Source organism: Rhinatrema bivittatum, chromosome 3, assembly GCF_901001135.1.
Source record: "Rhinatrema bivittatum chromosome 3, aRhiBiv1.1, whole genome shotgun sequence".
Lineage (NCBI taxonomy): Eukaryota > Metazoa > Chordata > Amphibia > Gymnophiona > Rhinatrematidae > Rhinatrema > Rhinatrema bivittatum.
In genome coordinates, this window is record NC_042617.1 from 222826122 (window position 1) to 222852132 (window position 26011).

A 26011-nucleotide genomic window follows, 5' to 3' on the forward strand; every position below is an offset into this window, starting at 1 on the left:
TTCAGCAAGCAACCATCCTGAACAAGCAACCATCCTGAGCAAACAACACTCAAGCAACAGCAAAACAACTACCTCTCAGCACTCTACATTAAAGCAAAAGACTCACAAAGACTGCCTTCTCCCCCCGGTCCATCAACAGCACAAACGCAGCACCACTACAACACAAGCGCTACACGCTAAAATGTTCCCCACCTTCCCAATACCTATTTTACAACACAGCCTGTCAGCAATAGGAAAACCTAACAGATCATTCATACTACAACACAAACGACAGGCGTTACACCGAAACCTTAAATCATTCACCCCAATTTTGATAACACCCATCACCCAACTCTTAGGCCTCACTGTATTCTCACTTTCACTATTCAATGCACAATCTCTGTCCAAGAAATCTCTAATCCTCAACGACTATCTCCTTGATACCAAACCAGATATATGTGCTATAACAGAAACATGGCTCAAACCCACGGACACAGCAATTATAAACCAACTCCCCACATCAAACTACGACATCTTCTCCATCCCCCGACTGAAAAAAAAGAGGAGGAGGACTCCTATTTGCATCAAAAAAAGACCTCGGGTTCATCCAGCACCCATACAACTCAGACTCTAAGCTAGAAATGGGTCTCTTCACCTCGGAACAACTACAAATCCTACTCGTCTACGCCCCTCCGGGCCTCCTTGAGACAGACCCCTCCCCCTTAGTAGAGGAAATCACAACCCTCATCAAACTGGACGCTCCAGCAATTATCCTAGGAGATTTTAATCTGCATGTGGACAACCCTACCCCATCATCCAGCTGTGAATCCTTTCTCTCAGCCCTCTCAGCCCTGGGTTTCAATCAATTAGTTACCAAACCCACACACAAAGCAGGCCACACGCTGGATCTTATCTTTATTAACCCTGGCATCAAACATTCTTCACGCCTCAAAAGCAAGAAGGTCCCTTGGTCTGATCACTCACTTATCTCAACCGCATTCTCATTGAATAAACCCTCCACCTCCAAAGGGCCCTCACCATCCTTCCCATACAGAAGATCCTGCTCTACAGAAGACCTCAGCTCACACCTAGCCTCTCAACTTCCATCCATTGATCTCTCAAACCCGAACACAGCTCTCCGCTCTTGGAAAGCCATCACAGATTCCATAGCCGACAAGCTATGTCCGCTAGCAACCAAAAAATCACTCCCAAACGCCTCCAAAAGACAACCATGGTTCACGGAAGAACTAAGAAAGCTAAAACAAAATCTAAGACAGAAAGAGAGCGACTGGCGCAAATCCCCAAGCACCAATACACGATCCATCTACAAAGCCACCCTCCATCAATACAAGTCAACTACCTCTAAATCCAAAAGGGACTACTATGCATCCAAGATTCACCACTTAATCTTTGACGCAAAAGCCCTCTTTGCCTATGTCTCCAATCTCACCCAAATCATCCCACAGGAGATTCCCAACGACCTAGCACAACCCAAAGCTGAAGAACTTGCTCTTCATTTTCACAACAAAGTCAACAGCCTTCTAACTCATCTGCCTTCTAATCCCACCGACCCTGCTCTTTACCAGTCTCTTCAACAATCATCCCCCAACAACAATGGTCTGGAAACACTTGAACCCATCTCTATCTTAGAGATACAAACTCTTATAAGAAGAATGAAACCTTCCTCCCACCCTTTGGATACTATCCCCACCAAACTGCTCCTGGCCATCCCTGACTCCATCGCTAAAACATTGTCGGACATCATAAACTGCTCACTCTCCCAAGGACTATATCCTGACGACCTCAAATTGGCCTCCATCAAACCTCTACTCAAGAAACCCAACTTGGATCCTAAAGACCCCAACAACTTCCGTCCTATCGCCAATCTCCCATTCATAGCCAAGATTCTAGAAAAAGTTGTCAATACTCAACTCTCCGAATACATAGAAGAAAACAAAATCTTATTCCAATCACAATACGGATTTCGCAAATCACTGAACACAGAATCCCTCCTCATCTCCATGTCTGACTTCATATTAATGGGCCTTGACAAAGGCCAATCCTTCCTCTTAATTCTACTGGACCTATCAGCCGCCTTTGATACGGTCAATCATTCCATTCTCACTTCCATTCTGGCTTCTATAGGTATCTCAGGCACCGCTCTCTCATGGTTTAAATCTTTTCTCTCCAACAGAGGCTTCAAGGTTAAGATACAGAACAAAGAATCTTCACGAATGGACGCATCCATAGGAGTCCCTCAGGGCTCCTCACTGTCACCTACACTCTTTAACATTTATCTTTTACCTATCTGCCAACTCCTCTCCAACCTTAACCTCAAACATTTTCTCTACGCCGACGACATCCAGATCGTGATACCCATTAAAGAATCTTACACAAAAACATTGGTTCACTGGGAAAACTGTCTCTTCGAAATTAAACATCTCCTGGCTAACCTAAACCTAGTTTTAAACTCCTCTAAAACAGAACTGCTTCTCATCTCCCCAGATAACAATGCCATCTCTAATCCTCCAACTATCCCAACTACTACACAGGTGAGAGATCTAGGAGTATTAATTGATAACCGGATGAACCTTAAAGCTTACATCAACAGAACCACCAAGGACTGTTTCCACAAACTCCAAGTTCTGAAAAGAATTAGACCACTCTTCCACACTCAGGACTTCAGAACCATTCTACAAGCTATCATTTTTTCTAAGATCGATTACTGTAACTCTATCCTACTGGGCCTACCTTCCTCCTATACTAGACCCCTCCAGATGTTACAAAACGCTGCGGCAAGATTACTGACAAACTCCAGGAGGAGGGACCATATATCTCCAATCCTAAAAGATCTCCACTGGTTGCCTGTTCACTTTAGAATCCTCTACAAATCTCTTTCCATAATATACAAAACCATCCATCAACACACCCCACTCGACTTACAATTCCCATTCCAAATTTATAACTCCGCCAGACCAACAAGAGACACACTCAGAGGATCTCTTCAAGTGCCCCCAGCCAGATCTACCAAACACATTACCTTGAGAGATCGGGCCTTTTCAACAGCCGGCCCCCTTCTATGGAACTCCATCCCACCGGACCTTAGACAGGAGCCCAGCCTCCCAACCTTCAGGAAGAGACTTAAGACCTGGCTGTTTAAAAAAGCTTTCCCGGACACCGATTAATTCTATTCAGCCAGATTCTACCACTTCCACATGTAAAAATGTTATTACTAATGTAAATACCTATACCTAATGTTATTCTCTCCCTTTTCTTCTCTCCTCCCAGTTCTTTTACCTTGTTATTTGTAACTGCTTCCTTCTACACAAATAGGTTATTGAATTGTTCACTGTACACCCCTGTTATATGTAAACCGGCATGATGTGTTTGCAACATGAATGCCGGTATATAAAAATTTTAAATAAATAAATAAATAAATAAATGGTGAACCATATCTCTCTCTAATTGTACCCATTGTTTAACTTCCATAATATTATGGAAGTCCACCACTGCTCGTAATTGAGAAGCAACATAGTACTTTAAAAGATTGGGGACCCCCAAACTTCCATCTTTTTTTATTTTAGTAGAGTAGTGCCCGTGCCACCCTTGGAAGTCTCCTCTTCCATATAAAGGAAAAAACTTTAATCTGAAGGCTTTTCAGTATATGAGATGGTATGATACATGGTAGCGTTTGAAAAAGGTATGCAATCCTGGGTAAGAATGTCATTTTAATAGCCGCAATTCTTCCTAGCCAGGTAAGAGTCAACCGATCCCAGGTCTGTAAATCTCTCTCCAGGTTTTTGATTAAGGGCAGATAGTTTAAATTGAACAAATCTTTATAATCTGAACCTAACAGAACCCCTAAATATTTTACAGTTTGTTTTGCCCACATGAAAGGAAACTTCAGTTTTAATTGGGGAATCATGGAAGGTGATAGAATAATCGGCAATATCTCCGACTTGTCCTTATTCACCTTAAATCCAGACACTTTCCTGTACTCTTCTAAGAGTGGTATTAGGCCCTACAGAGAGCGGTCAGGAGTAGCCAAGGTAAACAAAACATCATCAGCATATAAGGCTAACATACGTTTTATCTCTGATAGTGATCCCCTGAACCTCCTCCGCTTCCCTAATTTTCGCAGCCAAGGGTTCTAAACATAAAGCAAATAACAATGGTGATAGGGGGCAACCTTGACGAGTTCCCCGCTGTACCTCAAAATTAGCCGAATATCCCCCCCATTTACTTTAATGCATGCAGCAGATTGTCGGTAAAATTCTTGGACCCACATGAGAACCACCCCCCACCCCCCCAAGCCCAACCTTCCTGAGCACCTGAAACAAAAAGGGCCAATGTACCCTATCGAAGGCCTTCTCAGCATCCACTCCAAAGAGTAAAGAGGGGATGGAACGCATTTTAGCATAGTGAATGATATTTACCACTTTCCTGATATTGTCTCCTGCCATTCTGCCAGGCATGAAACCTGCTTGATCGTCATGTACTAACAGGGAAATTACAAATTTCAGGCGATTTGCTAAGATTTTCACTAACAATTTTAAATCGATATTAATAAGGGATATGGGTTGATAAGAACTACAAAGCAATGGATCCTTCCCAGGTTTAGGCAATACAGTGATGCCTGCCACATTTGCCGCCGGTAAAATATGTCCCCCTGTTCTCAAGGTGTTGAACATGTCAACTAATGGGCCTACCAGGATGTCTTTAATTTTTTTTTTTTTTATAAAAAAGGGGGGTGTAGCCATCCAACCCAGGCGCCTTTCCTGGCTTCAGGTCAGAGATAGCAGCTAGAACCTCTACAGAGGTAATAGCTCCCTCCGCCAAGGATTCTTCTAAACTGGGTAAATGAACCCCTGCCAGGTAATCCTGTATGTCCACCTCAGAAGCACTGTCCTCTCTTGAATACAGCACGGCAAAAAACTGATTAAACTGTGATCGAATCCCTTCCCCTTCCGTAACTACTTTCACCTCTGAGGATTTAATTTTAGTGATTTGGGATTGGGCCATTCGAGATTTCAAAGTGTGAGCTAGCAATTTCCCAGCACGATTACCATGTTCATAATAAGTTTGACGAGCTAGATCTAACTGATAAGCCCTCTCATCAGCATCTAGCTGCTGTAGCTTATATCTGATATCCCTCAACTCCTGCAAAAGACTCCTAGAGGGGTTTAATTTGTGAGCTTTTTCCCACTGTCGCCAATTTGTCGTGCAAAATCTGACTGTCTAAGCTATTCTTTCTTTTTATGTGAAGCTAGGGCAATGAACTTTCCCCGGTTGACTGCTTTAAGGCAATCCCACAACACCACCGGCGTGATCCCCTCTGTGTTATTAGTATGTAAATAATCCCGAATGGCTGTATGAATATCTTGTTCTGCCGCCCTATCCTTAATTAAAGGATCGTTCAACCGCCAAAATCTGCGGCCATTATCAGATCCATTACTATGAAAAGACCACCAGACAGGAGCATGGTCAGACCATGTAACGTTTCCAATGCTAGCATCAGAAGTTAACCCCAGCAAAGTATTATCAATAAAGAGGTAATCAATTCTGGTGTAAATATCATGAGCTTTCGAGTAATAAGAATAATCCCTATCATGAGGATGCCATTTTTTAAGAAATAATTGTAAAGCTCTGCTGTCAACAGCAGAATAATGCCCCATTCCTTTGGAGCAGTCAACCTTGGGGTTACATACCAAATTAAAATCCCCCCCTATGATCAATCTGCCGCAATTAGACCGAAGCAAATGGTCATCAATCCGCTGCAGCATCTCCCTTTGCAGCGTATTGGGGTTATACATATTTACCATTATATATAAAATCTGATTAATATAAATGGGCACTATTATAAATCTACCCTCGGGATACTTACATACAGAGTCTATTTGAGCCATAATATCCCTAGAGAGTAAAATCCCCACACCAGTGTATTTAGATTTAGGTGTACTAGCAGCCAGGAATGCTAGTGGGAAACACGCATGTTGCAGTAAGCCCTCATGCCTCTTGCATAGGTGAGTCTCTTGAACAAACAAGATATCTGCCTTCAAGCTAATCACTTCTTTAAACAGACTATGACTCTTGGCTGGGTGGTTAAGGCCCTTAACATTCAAGGACATTATTTTAAGAGACATCATTAGAAAGTCTGCCCACTCCACTCCTCCAATCTGTTCATAGCATACCCCCACCCCCACCATTATCAATAGAAACCTGCCCCGGATACCAGATATTATCCCACTTAGTATCCAATGATCTGACCTCCACCCTCTGTAGTGAATTTCCACCCTATCCTTCCCTAATCCCCCCCTCTCCCCACCCTCCCCCTCTGCAACATTGGCAGGGAATTCACCGAGGTGACGTGATGTCCCCCTCCCCCATCATCCAAATTCACACAAACAACCTAAAACGTAAAAAACATTGAGAAATATGAAACTTGAAGAATATGAGAAATCCTAAGGATATACAGTATGCATGAGCCTTGATAGGATCACTCCACAATTATCAGCATTCATTCCATCAGGTCTAACAGTAGACCTCCCAAAGATGAGAAAGAACTGAGAAGCCCATCCATGAGGACTTAGATCTTAGATGTCCAAAATCAGGTATCTGCTGGACCCGCCCCACCAGACTGTGGCCCGTTGGTCCCATTAGAGTTGTGTTGCAGGCTGGAGCCGGAGGTCCCTTTCCGTTGCCACCGTGGGCGGTCTGCTACTGTAGATTTTTGCGCTCCACCCGCCACCTCAGGAAGAGTCAAGCCCTCGCCGGCCAACACCGGAGCTGCTTCTGACGCCATCTTGATAAAGTGTGCGCGGCCATCTTTGGTACACCCATCTATAATCGCAGATTTTCATGGCGAAGGAGCGTAGAGACTGGCTGAAAATTGCTTCTTTTTTGCAACGTGGCCACCGCCAAGTCATTGTAAATAGTAACACTTTGGCCTTCCCAGGTTATGGTGTCCATCTTGCGAGCTTGCTGCATTACGGCCTCTTTCATTCGGAAACTGTGTAGGCACGCTATAATGTCTCTGGGGATGTTCATCCGGGGAGCCCTCCGTGTTCTGTGAGCCCGATCCAGTATTATATCGCCATCCAGCATATCACCCTGCTCCGATCTGTTATTAAGCACTGTACTACAAAGTTTTTGCACTACCAAGGTCACATCCGCAAACTCCACCGTTTCAGGTATTCCCCTCACTCTAATATTGGCGTGTCACGATCGATTTTCCATGTCCTCTATTTTAAGCAAAATCTCCTCGTTGGACTTTTGGAGCGCTGTGACGTCCTGTCGGAGGCACGAGGCTTCCACCACCTGTCCCTCAACCACACTCTCCATATCCTCAACTCTCCTACCAAAGTCCCTGAGTTCAGACCTGAACTCAGCCAACGCCGCCTGCATATCAGTTTTAATGGATTTAACATCCTTGTGGATCTCTAGAAACCATTGCTGAGAGTCACCTTTAGTAGGTTCGGACGTCGCTCCCAGCCTTTTTGCCTCCTTTCCATTTGCCGCCGCACCTGCAGCCTCTGCACCTGGCTGAAGCGGGTCATCCGCCATTTCGTGTTCTCCCAGCCCGGGTTCTTCACACAGGGCCACAAATCTTTAACCTCCCGGTTCACATGAGAAACCTTTTAAGTCCATTGATTTTTTCCTGGGATGCATCTCTGAGGTGTTAGACGACCCCTGATGCTGTCCAGAAGTAAAAATTCGCCCCGGGTGAGCCGAAAGAGCTTATTGTAGGATGAATGGGAGAGGAGCTATCGCCTCAAGCGACCATGCTGTAGGGATGACGTCACTTGACTTCAGATTTCCTGATTCATATATTTTTTTTTTTTAAGTTTTTATTATGAGTTTTTGCCTCCACGACCAAATTTTCAAATTCTCTTTTAGCTTGTCTTAAACTTGCCAATGCTTATGCTTTTCCCTATTTTCTTCAGATGGATCCTTCTACCAATTGTTGAATGAAGAACTTTTGGCTAAAATAGCCTCTTTCACATCACCTTTTAATCATACCAGCAATCATCTAGCCTTCCTTCCACCTTTCTTAATACATGAAATATATCAGGACTGCACTTCCAAGACTTTTTTTTTTTTTAAACAATGTCCACACCTATTGCACACTCTTAACCTTTGTAGTTGCACCTTTCAGTTTTTTCCTATTTCTCATTTTATCAAAAAAAAGTTTCCCTTTTGAAAGTTTAGTATCAGAGCCATGGACTTAACTTATTGTCCTCCTTCCAGTCAATTCAAATTTGATCATGTTATGATTACTGTTGCCAAGCAGCCCCACTAACATTGCCTCTTTCACCAAATCCTGCACTTCACTAAGAATTAGATCTAAAATAACTCCCTCTTGTTGGTTCTTGAACCAATTGCTCCATAAAGCTCTCATTTATATCTAGGAATTTTCTCTCTAGCATTTATTTTATTTAGGGTTTTTCTATACCGGCATTCAAGATAAGAATCACATCATGCTGGTTTACATTTAACAGAGGGTATAAAATGAAAATAAAACAGTAACTGGTGAAGAGAAACTATGAAGTTACAATAAAACAAGGATGTTCAAAACTGGGTGAAGAAAGAAAGGCTAAAGGAATTTAACAGAAAGAGCAATTATTTACAATGTTCTAGGAATGTCTGAGTATGGTTGTCATTGAATTGAGATTCAGTTGGGGTCTGGAAAGGCTTGATTAAACAACCAGGTCTTAAGCCTTTTTCTGAATGTTAGAAGGCATGGTTCCTGTCGAAGATCTGGTGGAATGGAGTTCCATAGCGATGGTCCTGCTGTGGAAAAGGCCCGGTCTCTAAATGTTATATGTTGAGAAGTTTTAGTATGGGATACATGTAGTGATTCTCTGTAAGCTTCTCTAATGGGTCTGGAGGAGGTATGTTTTCTGAATGGGATTTGTAGGTTGAGTGGAGCATGGTGATGGATGGCTTTATAGATAATAGTAATGGACTTATGAATGATTCTATAGTGAATTGGCAGCCAATGTAGGTCTTTAAGGATGGGAGATATGTGGTCTCTTCTTCTCGTGTTTGTTAGTAGTCTGGCTGTCGCGTTTTGGACCATCTGAAGGGGTTTGGTGTGAGATGAGGGGAGACCTAATAAGATAGACTACTGTAACTCTATCTTAGAGAAGATTATTGCTTGCAGAACCGTTCTGTAATCTTGAGAGTGAAGGAGTGGTTTTATTCTTTTCAGGACATGTAGTTTATGAAAAGAGTCCTTAGTTGTTTGGTTGATAAATGATTTTAGATTTAGACGATTAATCGATAATAACTCCTAAGTCTCTTGCTTGGGTGATGTGAAGGTTGGCTGGTGGATTCGTAGTGATATTACTGTTTTCCGGGGAGATGAGAAGTTCACTTTTTGAAGAATTTAGTATTAAGTTTAAGCTAGTGAGGAGGCAATTGATTTCTTGAAAGCAGATTTCCCAAAATTCAAGTGTTTCAGTGATGGATTCTTTAATGGGGATCACGATCTGGATATCGTCTGCGTATATGAAGTGTTTTAGGTTCAGTTTGGTTAACAGCTTGCATAGTGGAAGAAGGTAAATGTTGAAGAGCGTGGGGGATAAGGAAGAACCCTGGGGAACTCCTAGGGAGGAATGATAACTGTGTGATTCTTTGTGAATTTTAAACTTGAAGCCTCTGTTACCAAGGAATGTTTTGAACCAGGCCAATGCAGTTCCTGTTATTCCTATGTTAGACAGCTGGTTTAGGAGGATGGAGTGGTTAACAGTGTCAAATGCTGCCAAGAGGTCCAGGAGAATCAGTAAGAAGGAATGACCTTTGTCGAGGCCCATGATGAGGTGGTCTGTCAGGGATACGAGTAGGGATTCTGTGCTTAATGCTTTTCGGAAACCATATTGGGTAGGGAACAGAATTTTATCATCTTCGATGTAATCAGAGTGTTGTGTATTAACTAATTTTTCCATGACCTTGGCTATAAAAGGAAGATTGGAGATCGGGCAGAAGCTATTGGGATCTTTAGGATCCAGATTTGGTTTCTTTAGGAGTGGTTTGATGGAGGCCAGTTTAAGATCGTCTGGATAGATTCCCTGAGATAAAGAACAGTTAATGATGTCAGCCAGTGATTTGGAGATGGTGTCGGGGATTAGTAGGAGCAATTTAGTAGGGATTTGGTTGAAGGGATGTGAGGAAGATTTCATTTTCTTCAAAACTGCTTGGATCTCTGAGGCTGTGATGGGTTCAAAGGATTTGAGAGATATGTCTTTGTTGGGGTGGTGATATATACTAGAAGGGGAGGTGGTGTTGGAAGTAAGCTGTGTTAGGAGGTTAGTGACTTTATTTCATTTCGGAAGAAGAGGGCCAACTCTTCTGCTTTTGATTGAGTGGAATGTCTGGAGCGTTGATTTGTGTTAAGTTAGATACGAATGCAAAGAGGGCTTTAGCATCGAAGATGAGGTCATGGAGCTTATGAGCATAGAAGTCCCTTTTTGCTTTTAAGGTGGAGCTCTTGTAGTAGTGAAGAGCGAGCTTGTAGGCAGAGAGGGTGATGGGGGATGGTGCTTTACACCATTTACTCTCTTTCTGTCGTAAGCTCTGTTTGAGTGTTCGAAGTTCGTTAGTGAACCATGGTTGTCTTTTGGAAGAGTTGGGGTTGAATTTTTTTGTTGATAGTGGACATAGTTTATTTGCTACAGCCTCTGTTATGTTAGCCCAGGAATGGAGGGCTGAATTGGGAGTGGAGACGTCTATGAGTGGGAGTTCTAAGGCCAGCTGTTTGCTGAGGTAGTCAGAGGAGCAGGATTTTCTGTAGAGAAATGAAGGTTGAGGGAGATGGATGTTATTGGTTTCTGCCAGCGTGATGGTGGTGGAGATTAATGCGTGGTCTGACCAGGGGACCTGCTTGCATACCAGGTGGAATGAGTGTGTGATACCAGAGTTTACAGAGATAAGGTCCAAAATGTGACCCGCTTTGTGGGTAGGTTTGTTGATTAACTGCTTGAATCCCATGGCTGACATGGCAGTGAGGAAAGCCTCGCAGCTGGTTGAACGTGTGGGGTTGTCGACATGCAAGTTGAAATCGCCTAGGATTATAGCTGGGGAGTCCAGATTTGTGTGTGATGCTGTTATTTCAACAATGGGGGAAGGATCTGCTTCCAGGAGGCCTGGTGGGGCATAAACAAGGAGGATTTGTAGTTGGTTTGATTTGAAGAGGCATGTTTCTAGTTTAGAATCCGATTTAACTGGGTATTGTGCGAATCTCAAATCTTTTTTGGCTGCTAGGAGAATGCCCCCACCCCTTTTTCTCTGTCGGGGGAGGGAGAAAAAGTCATAGGTCTGTGTTGGTAGTTGATTTATTTTTGCTATGTCTGTAGGTTTAAGCCATGTTTCTGTTATGGCGCAAATGTCCGGGTTCTCGTCTAGAAGAAGGTCATTGAGAACCAGAGATTTCTTGGTGAGGGATTGAGCATTAAATAATATCAAAGAGAATAGAGCGAGGCCTAGGATTTGGGTAATCAGTGAGATCATGATGGGGATGAGGGATTTGTAGGTGTGGGGACGGGATAGCATAGATGATTTTCCAGTGTAGAGTGTACTGTGATGAAGAATCGATATTGGGAGACCAGGAGGCATTGTGGCCTGTTGTGTCAGGAAAGATGACTGTTAGAATGATATGGATGCGAGCTGGCACAGGTTTGCTGAAGGCTAAGGAGTGATGATGCTGGGATGAGTTGGATGAAAGGCTGTAGTGGAAGAATGCTAGACAGGGTTTAATAGAATGCTGTAGCGGATGAATGCTGGAACAGGTTGAATGCAGGATGAATGCTGGGACAGGTTTGGTGACTGCTGTAGCGGATGAATGCTGGAACAGGTTGAATGCAGGATGAATGCTGGGACAGGTTTGGTGACTGCTGTAGCGGATGAATGCTGGAACAGGTTGAATAAAGGATGAATGCTGGAACCGGCTTGATATAGCTGGTGAAGATTAATGTTTGAACAGGATAATAAAAGCAAGAATGAGATGATGCTGGGGTACGTTGGTTGACTGCTGGCATAGGAGATTGGAGGAATAGATTGTTAATCTGAGGAGGTGTGGAGCGAATGCCTTTATGAAAGATTGTAACCGCAGCGAGTAAGGGGGGGGGGGGGGGTGAGGCTACACTATGGTGCTGCACGAAGGGACGCACAAAAGGGGTCTGCCCCTTTGGCACGCGACGCTCGGCGCCTAGCTGCAATCAAGGATTTAAAGCCCAATCGGGGCTGTCCCCTGATTGGCTGCCCTGCATCGATTCCTGGGATTGGCTGCCGAAGAAGGACGAGGCCCAAATCCGAAGAGTTAGTCTCGGGCGGATGGCAAGGGCTGCCTCGTGGTGGGCGCTGAGAGAGGCTGGGGTAAGTGAAAAAACTTAAATGTCCTGATGTTACCCTAATATTGTCTGGGTAAATGTAATTGAAATCTTCCATTCTTACAGCACTACCAATTTGGCTAGCTTCCCTAACTTCTCTTATCATTTCATTGTCCATCTCATTTTAGACAGGTAGACAGTAGTATACTCCCATCGCTACTCTTCCAACACACATGGGATTTCTACCCATAAAGATTCTATTGTATATTTAGTCTCCTGCAGGATCCTTATCCTATTGGACTCTATGCCATCCCAGACTTAAAGAGACACCCACCCACCAAATTGCTCCTCTCTATCATTGCAATATAATTTTGTACCCTGCTGTGGCATTATCCCATTGCTTATCCTCCTTCCACCATATCTCTGAGATGCCAATTAAGCCTCTCACATCATTCACTACCCCATCTTTCTTCTCAGACATCTGGCATTGGCAGACAGACATTTCAAAGTGTGTTTTTGTGTTTGCATTAACAGCCTGCTTTTCAGTTGACAGGGATAATTTGGAATTCAGGAGATTCTTTACTTATAGGAACATGCCATACTGGGTCAGACCAAGGGTCCATTCAAGCCCAGCATCCTGTCTCCAACAGTGGCCAATCCAGGCCATAAGAACCTGGCAAGTTCCCAAAAACTAAGTCTATCCCATGTTACTGCTGCTACTAATAGCAGTGGCTATTTTCTAAGTCAACTTAATTAATAGCAGGTAACTGACTTCTCCTCTAAAAACTTATCCAATCCTTTTTTAAACACAGCTACACTAACAAATTCCAGAGCTAATTGTGCGTTGAGTGGAAAAGAACTTTCTGATTAGTTTTAAATGTGCCACATGCTAACTTCATGGAATGCCCCCTAGTCCTTCTATTATCCGAAAGAGTAAACAACAGATTCACATTTACCCATTCTAGACCTTTCATGATTTTAAACACCTCTATCATATCCCCCCTCAGCCGTCTCTTCTCCAAACTGAACAGGCCTAACCTTGTTAGTCTTTCCTCATGGGGAGCTGCTCCATCCCCTTTATCATTTTGGTTGCCCTTCGCCATCTCAACTATATCTTTTTTGAGATGCAGGAACCAGAACTGTACACGGTATTCAAGGTGCGGTCTCACCTGGAGCGATACAGAGGCATTATGACATTTTCCATTTTATTCACCATTCCCTTTCTAATAACTCCCAACATTGTTTGCTTTTTTGACTGCTGCAGCACACTGAACTGATGATTTCAATGTGATATCCACTCTAATGCCTAGGCACATGGACTATTTTTGCTTTTATTAGAACATCTCTGTTGGGATGCCCTCTCTCCCCTGCTTCATTAATATCCTTCAAAGATACCTCCCTCCGAATCATGCGCTGCTGAGCAACTTAGGTTTTTCCCTTTGTTCTAATTTAAAAGCTGCTCTACCTCCTTTTTAAAAAGGTTAGCGCCAGCAGCCTGGTTCCACCCTAGTTAATGTGGAGCCCGTCCCCTCAGAAAAGACTCACCCTTCCCCAAAAGGTTCTCCAGTTCCTTGCAAAACTGAATCTCTCTTCCTTGCACCATTGAAACACAATTTGATCTGGTGTGCCTAAACGTTTGCATACAATTGTACATATAGTAAAATACCAGTCATCCATCCTGTTAGTTAAGATCATTTCTGGTACCTCATCTGCATTACCTTCTAATGAGAAATTCTCACAAAAACAAAGCCTTAACTTTAAATGAGGCAACATTTTTCTGCTACTGCAACACATCTCAGAAATTCCTCATGCCTGAACCTATTTACACATACTGTTAAACTATTTTGTAGGATAAACACTAGTTTTATTTTAATGCATATACATTAGTGCTCTCTAACCTTTATTCCAAATATATCAGAGCTTATGTTTTATTAGCAAATCACCAAGATCTGATATTTTGTTTCTTACCATTCAAATCTAATGAAATATTTTTAATCTAAAAATAGTACTTCTCTCTCTACTTATGACTCCCACACTAAAAACTTCAAAGAAGTGCACTTTGTCCATTTAGTCTACTATAAAATAGAATCCATTTGTGGATTTTTCAGAAAAGCTCAACAAAATACCCTGAGTTCATTTTGCATCATATCTTTATATCATCCATGCACTACTGTTTTATTGCTCACACATGTCATCAGAAATGATTGTGGGAATTTGCCTACTTATACAAAATACTACCATGGCACACTAATCAAGTACTACTTACTGCACCATCTAAGGTCAGAAACATAAAGGTGTTTTAATTAATTAGTCCAATTTTGACCCAACATACAAAAAAACATTTATCTATTAAGGCAAGAAACACAAAAGGAAAACTGAACAAAAGTTGTGACTTTCCCAGAAAAACAATATAGGTAGAAGGGTTAAATGTAGTAAAGTTATGTTATAAAATAATGCATAAATGCATTACTGGATGAATCATTTTATCAAAACTGTCCAGAGAAAGTTACACCAAAGGTGAGAGTGCAAAGTACCAAGAAGAGTAGCACTTACTTTTGTTCTCCCATTAATCCTGAAGTTACCTAACTTGCCATTGCAGTATCTTATGAGGTCATCCATACTGCTCATTAACAAACCGATGGTTTCGCAACCAATCTCCTTGCCTTCCACCCAAGTGATTTTGTCCCCTCTAATATCCTTAGAGGAGTCGCTTTTCTGGCTAACCAGCTGCCCGTCGGTAAACCTGCCAGAGTCATGAAGCACTTTCACTTCTTCAACAACTTTCTCTCCGATCTCTTTACCTAGAAAGTCATCAACAACACAAATGCCATGCTTGTTCATGCAAGGGCTGATGTACTCCTGAGCTAATTTCTGGGGTAGAGCTTTAGTCTGTCCATTCGGCCTGCTCCCGCCACCTCCATTACCATCACCCTCTGGCTGCTTGTTGGTCGACAGGCACAAACCCGTCTCAGAGCTGTCATCATTCTCGCGGATCCCAGGTGGCGAGGACAACACATCTTCTCTTTTGTCAGTGGGGCTGTCGGGCTCCTGTAGGATCGCAACAGTTCTATGAAGGTTGTTAGCTATAGTGGAGAAACTGGAACAAACAACAGGGCTGCCTACCACCGTTCCCCCGCGGGTTTTCGGCTCTGCCACATCGGAATTCGTCCCGGCCGCATGAAGAGACGTTTTTTTCGCCTCATTTTTGTCTGGGGACCGAAGCCCTGGCTCAACTCCATGACAGACAAGCTTGTGCTTCTTCCAATCCTGTCGCTGGTGCTCTTTGCAGCAGTAGAAGGAACTCCGGCAGCGGCCGCACCTTAGTAAGTTTTCCATCTTGCCGCAGAGCTCGCAGTATTGTCGGTCCCGCTCTATACTGTCACCTGCCATAAAGGCACCAACGCCGGTTACCGTCTGCACTTAGGTCGCCTACTGTGGAACGGGAAGAAGGGGACCGCAGACAGTGTTATTACGGACGCACAGCCTCACGTTCACCTCCCCGCAACAAAAAACCAGTAGAGGTAGAGTTTATCAGAAAACCGGCATGCTTTTTCCTGCTGTTACGACTTCACAACCTGAATCCAGCGGTCTGCCACTAAAGTACGAATCATTTTAGCTAGGAGAAAAAAAAAAAACAGGCAAGCTGCTAAAGGACTAACTATATCCGCTTTCTCTTTTACTTCCGATTCAACATTGTAATCGACAACGGCGCACAACTCTCTAAGTCTAGCTCCCGGCGTGCGCGCCTGCGTCTATACGTACGCTGACCTGCGGATACTAGCTTCACTACTCTGCACATATACGTCGCTAAAGTTAGTGCTGCCAGATGTGATATATCTGAAAGGTCGCGCTTCAGTGCCATTCAGATTGTCTTCTGTGAAGGCCGCTCCTCAATGCAATAATAAACTTATTTGTTCAGGTAGATGTGTTCGATTTGATTTTAGTCTTTTTCCCACTGTGAAGATCTGAAATATCTTTACAGTGTATCCCTTCACTTCATTCCGTAAAAAGGGAAGAGGAGGGAAAAACACCTACTTTGCTTTCTATGTATTGTAAAGATATGACCTCCGCCCTCTTATAAATGTGCCATTTGTTCTATTCTCTTTATTTTTAGTTTAGCACGCTACCTCCAAAATCACTACAGAATGAAAAATAATACTGGTTTACTAGAAAGAAGAATAGAACCCCCGGTATTTTAGGGGTTTTTTTTCTCCCGGGAATTAGAAGGGGTGGTCTACAGTACGATCAATGGTTGAGGAGCAAGGAGGCAAGCTACTTAATTTAGCTGCGATTTCTCCCAGCTGTTTAATGTCGGTAAAGCACTCCAAAATAATTACGGAGCAGCCGTTGAGAACTAGGGCTATATATTCTCAGGAGAAGATTAAATTCCCCTCAAGAGTTATTTGTTTAGGGGTGAATTGTGAGGCTTTCTCTTTCCGCCTCCGGAAGTGAAGGGCCTGCTAAACTCTAGTTTTAAACCACGCCACCCCTTCAGTGAGCGAAAAGCGGGGGTGTTTTTGTTTCATCCGCCGTTGGAATCGGTAGTAGTACGGGGAGAGAAAAAAGGTTTCGTGAAGCGCCCAGGAGGTCCACATTGGTTTTACAAAGCTTTTGCCCATCGATTTTGTTTCTAGAAACACAGGTACTGGTAGAAGGGCGGCCCATTCCTAAATAGTACCCAAGAATTTTGTTCTTCCTGACCACTTTGAAAATACCCTAATAGGTGTAAAATGTGTTAATTTAGCTGTCTCCCAAAATTCCTTCCCTATCTTCTCCTTAACCTCTCTCTCATGTCTCTGCTTTTCACCCCTTCCTCTATTCTCATTTTTCTACCCCCACCCCACTCTCTGCCTTCCACCTTTTATCCCATCCTCTCATTCCATATTTCCTTTTCCTCTCCCACCCCTCTCTGCTTCTCAACCTCTCATCCCATACGCTTTCCATTCCTCCCCCCCCCCCCTCCTTACTTTGCTTTCCACCCACCCTCTCTCTCTTTCAGGCCGATACAGTTAACCCACAATTGGACGCGCGTTTTCGATGCGCTAGCTTTACCCCTTATTCAGTAAGGGGTAATAGTGCGTCGAAAACGCACGTCCAACCCCCCCGAACCTAATAGCGCCCGCAACATGCAAATGCATGTTGATGGCCCTGTTAAGTATTCCCGCATGATTCAGAAAGCAAAATGTGCAGCCAAGCCGCACATTTTACTTTCAGAAATTAGCGCCTACCCAATGATAGGCGTTAATTTCTCCAGGCACCAGGAAGTGCACGGAAAAGCAGTAAAAACCAGAAGGTACCAGGCCTATGGGGGTTGTGCTGGTCACTGCTGCACAGAAAAGCAGTAAAAACTGCTTTTCTGTGCACCCTCTGACTTAATATCATGGCGATATCATGGCGATATTAAGTCAGAGATCCCGAAAGTTAAAAAAAAAAAAAAAAAGTGAAATCGGCCCGCAGCTCGAAAACCGGACACTCAATTTTGCCGGCGTCCGGTTTCCGAACCCGTGGCTGTCAGCGGGTTTGAGAACCGACACCGGCAAAATTGAGCGACCGCTGTCAAACCCGCTGACAGCCGCCGCTCCTGTCCAAAAAGAGGTGCTAGGGACGCACTAGTGTCCCTAGCGCCTCTTTTTGACGCGGGCCCTTATTTGAATACAGAATCGCGCATACAGGAGCGTGGCCTATGCGTTCGCCCGCTCTCCCGCGACTTTTACTGTATCTCTGTAAGCTATTAACCCCCCTCCTTGTCCCTCATCCTCCCTTTTTTTCTTTCTATGCCACAGTGCTACTGTCTTTCTCTCCCTAATAGGTTAACCCTTAGTTGTCAGGCAAAAAAAAAAAAGTTTCTCCCTAGTCTCTCCCTGTGGTTGGCTGTCAGTTTCTGTTTCCAATTCCCAGGCAGCAAACATGCTGGGGCAAAGGAGGAAATTCAGTGGTTTTTGGTAGGTTCAGGGTGGGGGAAGGAGTTAAATGGTGGTGACAAATTTGGGATGCAGTCTGTAACCAACATGAGATGGGGTGGATGGCTGGCTTTCACCACAACTCAGTCACAAGGTGAAAGAGGTCAGCAGGCAGCATGGTGGCTGTGGAATCACATGGTGGAACAGTTCCTCCAGTACGCACTTCCCACACTCTAGCATTGGGCACCTGCTCTGCCCCTACCTTTGCACCTCTGATTTGCTGCTCTACCTGCTCATCATCACTCTGCTTCAGATAACACAGACCATGGTGAGAAAAGAAAGGCACACATGGGAAGGCAATGCTAGGGTGCATGACTGGGTTGGTTGAAGATGTAGCCCAACCTGCACAAAAAGTTTGAGTTTCTGTCACGAGGATGAGCGGTGTTATTGCAGCGGTGTGCGTTGGTCATTGGGGGTGGAGTTGGAAGGTGTCAATGCATGCGGTTGAGCCAGGACTAAGGTCCCGATGGGGGTGGGTAATCGCAAATTGTTCTAGAGCGGGTGGTAAATGAGGTGGGGGGAAGAAGAGGTCAGTTTTCAGTGCTGCAGTGTGATTATCAGGGCATGGTGGAGTGACTGAGCATGATGGGTCTGCGGCAGACACACAGGCTGGAGCAATAAAGACAGGGGTCTCGAAATTGTGGGGTGGGAGTTATGTCAGTGGAAGGCAGGTGCCTTCTATCGTGTCAGGAGTTTGGTACCAGAAGATGCAAAGGTTGAGAGTGATGCGACTGCGGCGGCTCCTAGGGAGTGGCTGGAATGCCCGAAGGTGTCTCAAGAGGGTTGGGTGGCTCAGGGGGAGTAGTGGGTGAATTTGGTTTGGCAGTGAGGGGTTCGTTTGGTGCTGAGACCACTGTTGGATTGCTGCAGCAGGGGTTTTTTGTTGTTTATGATGTGCAGTTGGGCTTGGGAGGGGGCAGTATCTGGAACATGGCCTGAAATGATGAGGCCTATGGGGGTTGTGCCGGTCAGTGCTGGTTATGGTTTTTCTGGAGGAATGGGGATGATGGGTATTGGGGGAGTCCTGGTCGGCGTGAGTGGGTGACACAGATGCCTTTGGGAGCTGTAGGGGAAAGAGGCCTTGGATATGGGCAGTCTTATGGCATGTATTACCCGGGGGTATCAAGACTATGGTCTGGGAGCCCATGGGTTGGTGGTGCAGTGTCTGCTTTTTCCTTTTTTTTTCTCCTCAGGCAGATGCTCGGAAGGAAAGTGCTGATGCAGGTGTAGAAGAACCTGCTACATCATGTCAGGAGGCCTGGAGAGGCGACTCCTGCGAAGCATTGCAGAGATGTCAGGCGACCAATAAAGAGGAGCGGAGGGGGTCCCAGATTTCTAGTGCTTCAGGAGCGCAGGGTTCACAATTGGAAGGAGTGCTGACTCTGGTTTGAGCTCAGAGGCCAGGTGAATCTGCTGATGGGGGGCAGGAAGTGATAGGGATGTTCAGGAGGAGGCAGGATCTAGCAATGAGGTTATTGGGATGCTGGTTGGCAGAGTGGATGAGGCCGTTGTGGCGGTGTTGAGTGGATAGTGGGCTCGGTGGGGTGGGGGTAGCTGTTGATGATACTCTTCTCCAATGGTCAGAGGTGGGAATGCCAGTGGGCAGGCCGTCAGCGTGGGCTTGTCCAGAACAGGGCAGGAGTTACCTTTGAGGGGGGAGTCGAAGGTCAAGTATGTAGGGAAGAAAAAGCATGGTAAGTCCAGACATTGGGGTAAACGCAGGCAGGAGACTTCTTCCAGCTCTTCTTCATTGTCTTCGTCTTCTTCTATTTCAACTTCTAGGAGTGGTGAGAAAGAGGTGGTAGTTAGGAAGGGGGGGGGGGAGGATGGGTGGCACCTGCTTTGATATCATTGTTCAAGTTGTGGCAGGGTGTGGCTCTGTCTTTTCAGAGTAAAATCCGCAGGCGGAAATACATTGACATTTTTCATTTGTTGGAGGGTCAAAGAGGGCATAGGAGGGGTGGTAGGAAGGAGGAAGTGCACTTTAAAGGTTCAGAGAATAGGGTACCCAGGATGGTATTGAATTGCATCTGGCGAGTGTTATAAGGCATCATGATCCTTCTCGTTAAGGAGCCTTGTTAGCTTATGCAGATACAATAGTCGAGGCTTATAAAATTATTTGGGATGGGCGTGGCTTAATTATGACGAGTGTTTCAGGGACAAAAAGGAGAATAGGTTTATGACCTAGGGAACGCAGGATGTGAGTCTTTGGCTCAAACAAATAACTAATAAGGCAACTGGGACCCCTTTGTCAGGTTCATGAGCCGCCCCAGTAGCAGCGGTGGGGAATGTATCTGGGAATTCAGTCCGGCCATTTCAGTCTCCTGCTGCACCAGTTGGCGCAGCCAAGCAGGGGGCAGGGTTGTCTGACATCTGTGGTGTTTTAAGAGATCCGTCTGCAACTTCCCAGATTGTAAGTTCAGGTAGCCCTACTCCAGTTATGGAGCTGGCCACCCAAAAAGTAAGTGCCCCAAGAAGGGTGGAGATAATGCAGTGGGAGTTTCCAAATAGTGAGTTATATGCCCATGCTCCTACTCCAATTAACACAGAGGCTGTGGTGGAGTGGTTAGAGCAGTATCCGAGAGGGGTTGCAGCCAGGATTTTGAGGGAGAGTTTCCTTTTGGGTTTTTGTATTCCTTATGAGGGCCCCGTGGAGGATCAGTTTGTAAAATATTCTGCTTCGGTTACTAAGTTAAGTGATGTGGTGGCAGAGAAGATGAGGGCAGAGGTAGGTTTGGGCAGGATAGCCAGCCCTTTTGCCATTAAACCTTTCACAAGGCTAATTGTGCTGCTCGTGCGGTGGTGCTGAAGAAGGATCCGGGCAAGTATAGGTTGATTCACACCCTTTCCTTTCCCAAGAGTTTTTCTGTTAATAGTTTTATTCCGCGAGAGGTGTGTATGGTGCATTATGCTTCCTTTGATTCGGCAGTCCAGATGGTTTGGCTCTGCGGCAGTGGGGGTCTAATGGCCACAGTGGATATAGAATTGGCTTTTCGTTTGTTGCTGGTTCATCTAGATTGTTTTTCTCTGTTGGGCTTTCATTTTAGGGGCAAGTATTATTTTGACAGATGCATGCCTATTTTGAGCTGTTAAGTACTTTTATTCTTTGGGTGACGGCAAAGGTGACTGGGCTGGCCAATATTGTACATTATTTAGATGATTTTTTATTTGTGGGTTTGACGGGGGCAGAGGCCTGTGTGTTTATATTGCAAAGTTTTTTCCAAGTTGCGCATTTATTCAAAATACCTCTAGTACAGGACAAATGTAAGAGCCTTGCCCAAGCTTTTTTTTCCTGTGTATTGAACTGGATTTGGTGGAAATGGGTTCCAGACTCCCAGAGGATATGAATATGGTTAAGCTGAAACAGTTGAGGGATGTTGCTCTTGCTAGTAAGAAATTGTTTTTGCATCAGGTGTGAGTCTTTGTTGGGGAGTTTGAATTTTGCGTGTAGGGTGATAGCCATGGGTTGAGTTTTCTTGTGGTGTTTGGTTGGGGCAATACGGAGGGTTGAAAAAAAGGAATCATCACATAAGAATAACGCGGTGAATCATGGAAGATCTGGCGGTTTGGCATTCCTTTTTAGTGGAGTTTAATAGTGTATTGGTGTGGCAAGCTGATCCAGTGCCTAGTTGTAATATTAAGTTGTATTTGGATGCGGCAGGGGGATTAGGTTTTGGGGTTTATTTGCAGGGAGCCTGGTACACCAGTACTTGGCCAGCAGAGTGGGTTTCAGAGAATGTCACAAGAAATATTACCTTTTTAGAACTATTTCCTATAGTGGTGGCTTTAGTTATTTGGGGTTCACGGTTGTGGAACAAGAAGGTCATTTTCTGGAGCAACAGTTTGGTGGTTGTGGAAGTGATTAATAGGCAGTCAGCATTATATGCAGTTGAATGTTACTGCATAGGCAAGGCACATTCCTGGTGTTAACTCCATTCCTGATTCTCTTTCTCGGTTCAAGTCTCGGTACAAGTCTTTCTCGGTACAAGTGTTAATTGTAAACCGACATGATGCGACTCCCATCGCGAATGCCGGTATATAAAAAAATTAAAATAAAATAAATAAGTAGGACCAGTTTTCGGAAGTTGGCTCCGGGGGCAGACATGATTGGTGCATCAGTGCCCAGTTTCCAATGGAACTTTGGTGTCTGGGGTCATGGAAACTGCTGCAAGCATCACTAGCTCCATCCACTTGGTCTGGGTACATCTGTGGTGCCAGGAAGATTGTTCAATTTCTTTTTGAAAAGGGTTGGGTTTGGGGTCCAGTTCTGGATGTAATGTGAATGGATTACATTGATCATGCTAGGAGGTCTGGTTTCTCTAACGCAACAGTTAGTAGACATATTGCTGAGTTTTTCTTTTTTTTATTCGGGCACGTGGTTGTGGGGGTCCTGTTGGGCATTTTGTTATACATAAATTATTGCTCGAATGGGGTAGGGAAATTCCTCTGGCATGTGATTGGCATTTGCCCATTTCGAGATTCTGTGGGATTTGTGGTTTGCGGTCCCAGGGGTCTGTGTTTCAGAGTATGAGTCATGTTTGTTTCGGATTACCTTTGTTTTAGCATTTTTGGGGGCTTTTTGGGTGGAGGGAATTGGTGGCTAGGGCTAGTAATGGTGCTGAGAATCCAGGTCTTCTTTGTCAGCATGTTTTTCTGCATGAGGACTATATTAAGTTGAAGATTCACAGGTCTAAAGTGGATCAGCAAGGGAAAGGCGCTGTCCTGTTGTTGCGAGCAGTATCGGGTTTAAAAACCATGTCAGATTTTCAATGCAAGGCATTATGGGTGGGTCAGACCTGAAGTGGAGGTGCATTATTTAGTTCATAAGAATTTGAAACCTTTAACACAATACCAGTTCAAGGTTATTTTGAAGAGAGTTTTAGGGATAATCGGTTTGGAGGCGGCATGATTTGGCACTCTTTCTTTTCAAACTGGTGCTGTACTTTGGTGGCTTCTTTGGAGCTCCTGGGTGAAGTAATTCTGCGGATTAGTAGGTGGAAAGTCTGGTATATTTGAAGTTTGTGAGGCTGGGCCAGTTTGATTCATAGATACTTTCACTGTATTTTTTCTTTTGTTTTTTCAGCCTCTTCTTCGGGCAATTGCACTGTGTGGATCATTGGGCATTCTTATGTGGCTTGGGCCCATAAATATGCCTTCTGTGTCCGTTTGGTCCTCATTTGGGACTGGCTGTTAGGGGAGTAGTGGTATACTAGCTGAGCCAAAGAGGACTGCATTGCTTCCTTACCTGCAACGGTTATTGAATTCAAGGGCCTGGCCAGATGTATTGCTAATCCACCTTGGTGGAAATTATTTGGGCCTGTGGTCTTGCTGTCAGTTGGTGGACATTGTGCATAAGTACTTTCCTGTGGTTTTGGGTTGACTTCCATTTGCTGTTTGTTGGTCCGATATTATTCCAAGGCCTGCTGTGATGGATCAAATTTTGTAGGGGCATTGTCTGGCTAAGGCCAATCGACAGATTGGTGCGTGGTTGTGTGCGCAAGGGGGGGAGATATATTATGCACACATGGGTATGGGATGTTTGTAAGGGCTTTTATTGTCTGGATGGCGTTCACCTGTCTGATGTTGGGCTTGACTTATTCTTGAATACGTTACAGGAGGCCTTGGAAAAAATGTTATTTCTGGGATCATAGGTTGCATCTTATGGAGTGTCATGGGTAAAGGAATCAGTAAGTTTTGCTTGGGACATTGTCTTTTTTAAAAGTACTGGGGCAAAGTTAACTATTTGGGAATATTATTTAGTGTGTTTGTGTTTTTAATAGTCAGTAAGGCAGTGAATAAACAAGTTAGACTGTATTTTTAAATAGTCAGTCAATAAGGCAGCTAGTAAGCAGAACTGAGTGTTTGTATTAAAAAAAACAAAAAAACCCACAAACCCCCCCCCCCCCCCCAAAAAAAAAAAGTAGCCAGAAGCTAGAAATAAGCTAGGAGTAGTGTATACCTAAGTAAAAAGGTTGAAAAGTTCAGCTCCGTTACTTACCTTGGAAAGGTGTTGAGATAGTGTGAATTTGGTCTGAATAGGTACCAACATTTGTTAATCAAGAGAGCAGTGAGTCACTCTGGCTGACTAACTGAAGTTACTGTTTGTCACATGTATGATTTTTTACTCACCGGTGAGAAGTTGTACATGTGCATGCGATGCAAAGAGCTCCTGGCTTTCAGAGAACAAGTCCGATCTCTGGAGGCTAGAGTGGCCGACTTGGAGGAGCTGAGGCAGACAGAGAGGTATATAGATGAGACCTTCAGGGACATAGTAGCCAAGTCCCAACTTCAGATTGGCAGCCTTGGTACTGCCTTGGAGGAAGAAGGTCTCATGATTGGAGAGCATCAACCTGGTGTAGCAGGAAAGGATCCTGTAGCAAGGGCCTGCTCTCCAGGTGATGCACTGTCCTTTCGTACCACAGATATCTCCCCAAGGCCTACTGCCCAGGAGGGAAGGGTTAGGTCAGCCGTCATAGTTGGTGATTCAATTATTAGGAATATAGACAGCTGGGTGGCTGGTGGGCATGAGGATCGCCTGGTAACTTGCCTACCTGGTGCGAAGGTGGCGGACCTCAGGCGTCACCTAGATAGGATTTTAGACAGTGCTGGGGAGGAGCCGGCTGTTGTGGTACATGTGGGCACCAACAACATAGGAAAATGTGGGAGGGAGGTTCTGGAAGCCAAATTTAGGCTCTTAGGTAGAAAACTAAAATCCAGAACCTCCAGGATAGCATTCTCTGAAATGATCCCTGTTCCACGCGCAGGTCAGAGGCAGGCAGAGCTCCGGAGTCTCAATGCGTGAATGAGACGATGGTGCAAGGAAGAGGGATTCAGTTTTGTTAGGAACTGGGGAACCTGTTGGGGAAGGGGGGGGGGGGGAGTCTCTTCCAAAGGGATGGGCTCCACTTTAACCAGGGTGGAACCAGACTGCTGGCGCTAACCTTTAAAAAGGAGGTAGAGCAGCTTTTAAACTACAACAAAGGGGAAAGCCGACAGTCGCTCAACAGTGCATGGTTCGGAGAGAGGTATCTTCAAAGGATACTAATGATGCATTAGAATTAGGGCATCCCAACAGTGAGGTTCCAATAATTAGAAAAATAGTCCAAGTGCCTGTAACTAAAAACTCACCTGAGCTAAAAAATTCTAATTTATCCCTATCAATTAAAAAGCAGAATGAAAATACAAACAAAAAACAAACTTTGAATGTTTGTATGCTAATGCCAGAAGTCTAAGAAGTAAGATGGGAGAATTAGAATGTATAACAGTGAATGATGACATAGACTTAATTGGCATCTCAGAGACATGGTGGAAGGAGGACAACCAATGGGACAGTGCTATACCGAGGTACAAATTATATCGCAATGACAGAGAGGAGCACCCGGGAGGCGGTGTGGCGCTTTATGTCTGGGATGGCATAGAGTCCAACAGGATAAACATCCTGTATGAGACTAAGTGCAAAATTGAATCTTTATGGGTAGAAATCCCTTGTGTGTTGGGGGAAGACTATAGCGATAGGAGTATACTACCGTCCACCTGGTCAAGATGGTGAGACAGACAGTGAAATGCTACGAGAAATTAGGGAAGCTAACCAAATTGGTAGTGCGGTAATAATGGGAGACTTCAATTACCCCAAAATTGACTGGGTAAATGTATCATCGGGACATGCTAGAGAGATAACGTTCCTGGATGGAATAAATGATAACTCTATGGAGCAATTGGTTCATGCTATAGTTACACAATGTTAGG

At 44.4% G+C, this 26011-nt stretch overlaps 1 protein-coding gene across 6 annotated transcripts in view; it reads right to left on the reverse strand.

Annotated features, from left to right (window-relative positions):
• EGLN1 (egl-9 family hypoxia inducible factor 1) overlaps nt 1-16006 on the reverse strand; it is a 559025-nt gene extending 543019 nt beyond the window's left edge. For all 6 annotated transcript variants that reach the window (XR_003855482.1, XM_029594248.1, XM_029594250.1 and 3 more), the window contains exon 1: nt 14859-16006. Coding sequence is in view for 5 of the 6 variants with exons in the window: in XM_029594248.1 (XP_029450108.1) it covers nt 14859-15695 (837 nt within the window). In the remaining variant the exon portion in view is untranslated. The remainder of the gene's footprint in view (nt 1-14858) is intronic.
• Nucleotides 16007-26011: the final 10005 nt, after the last annotated feature.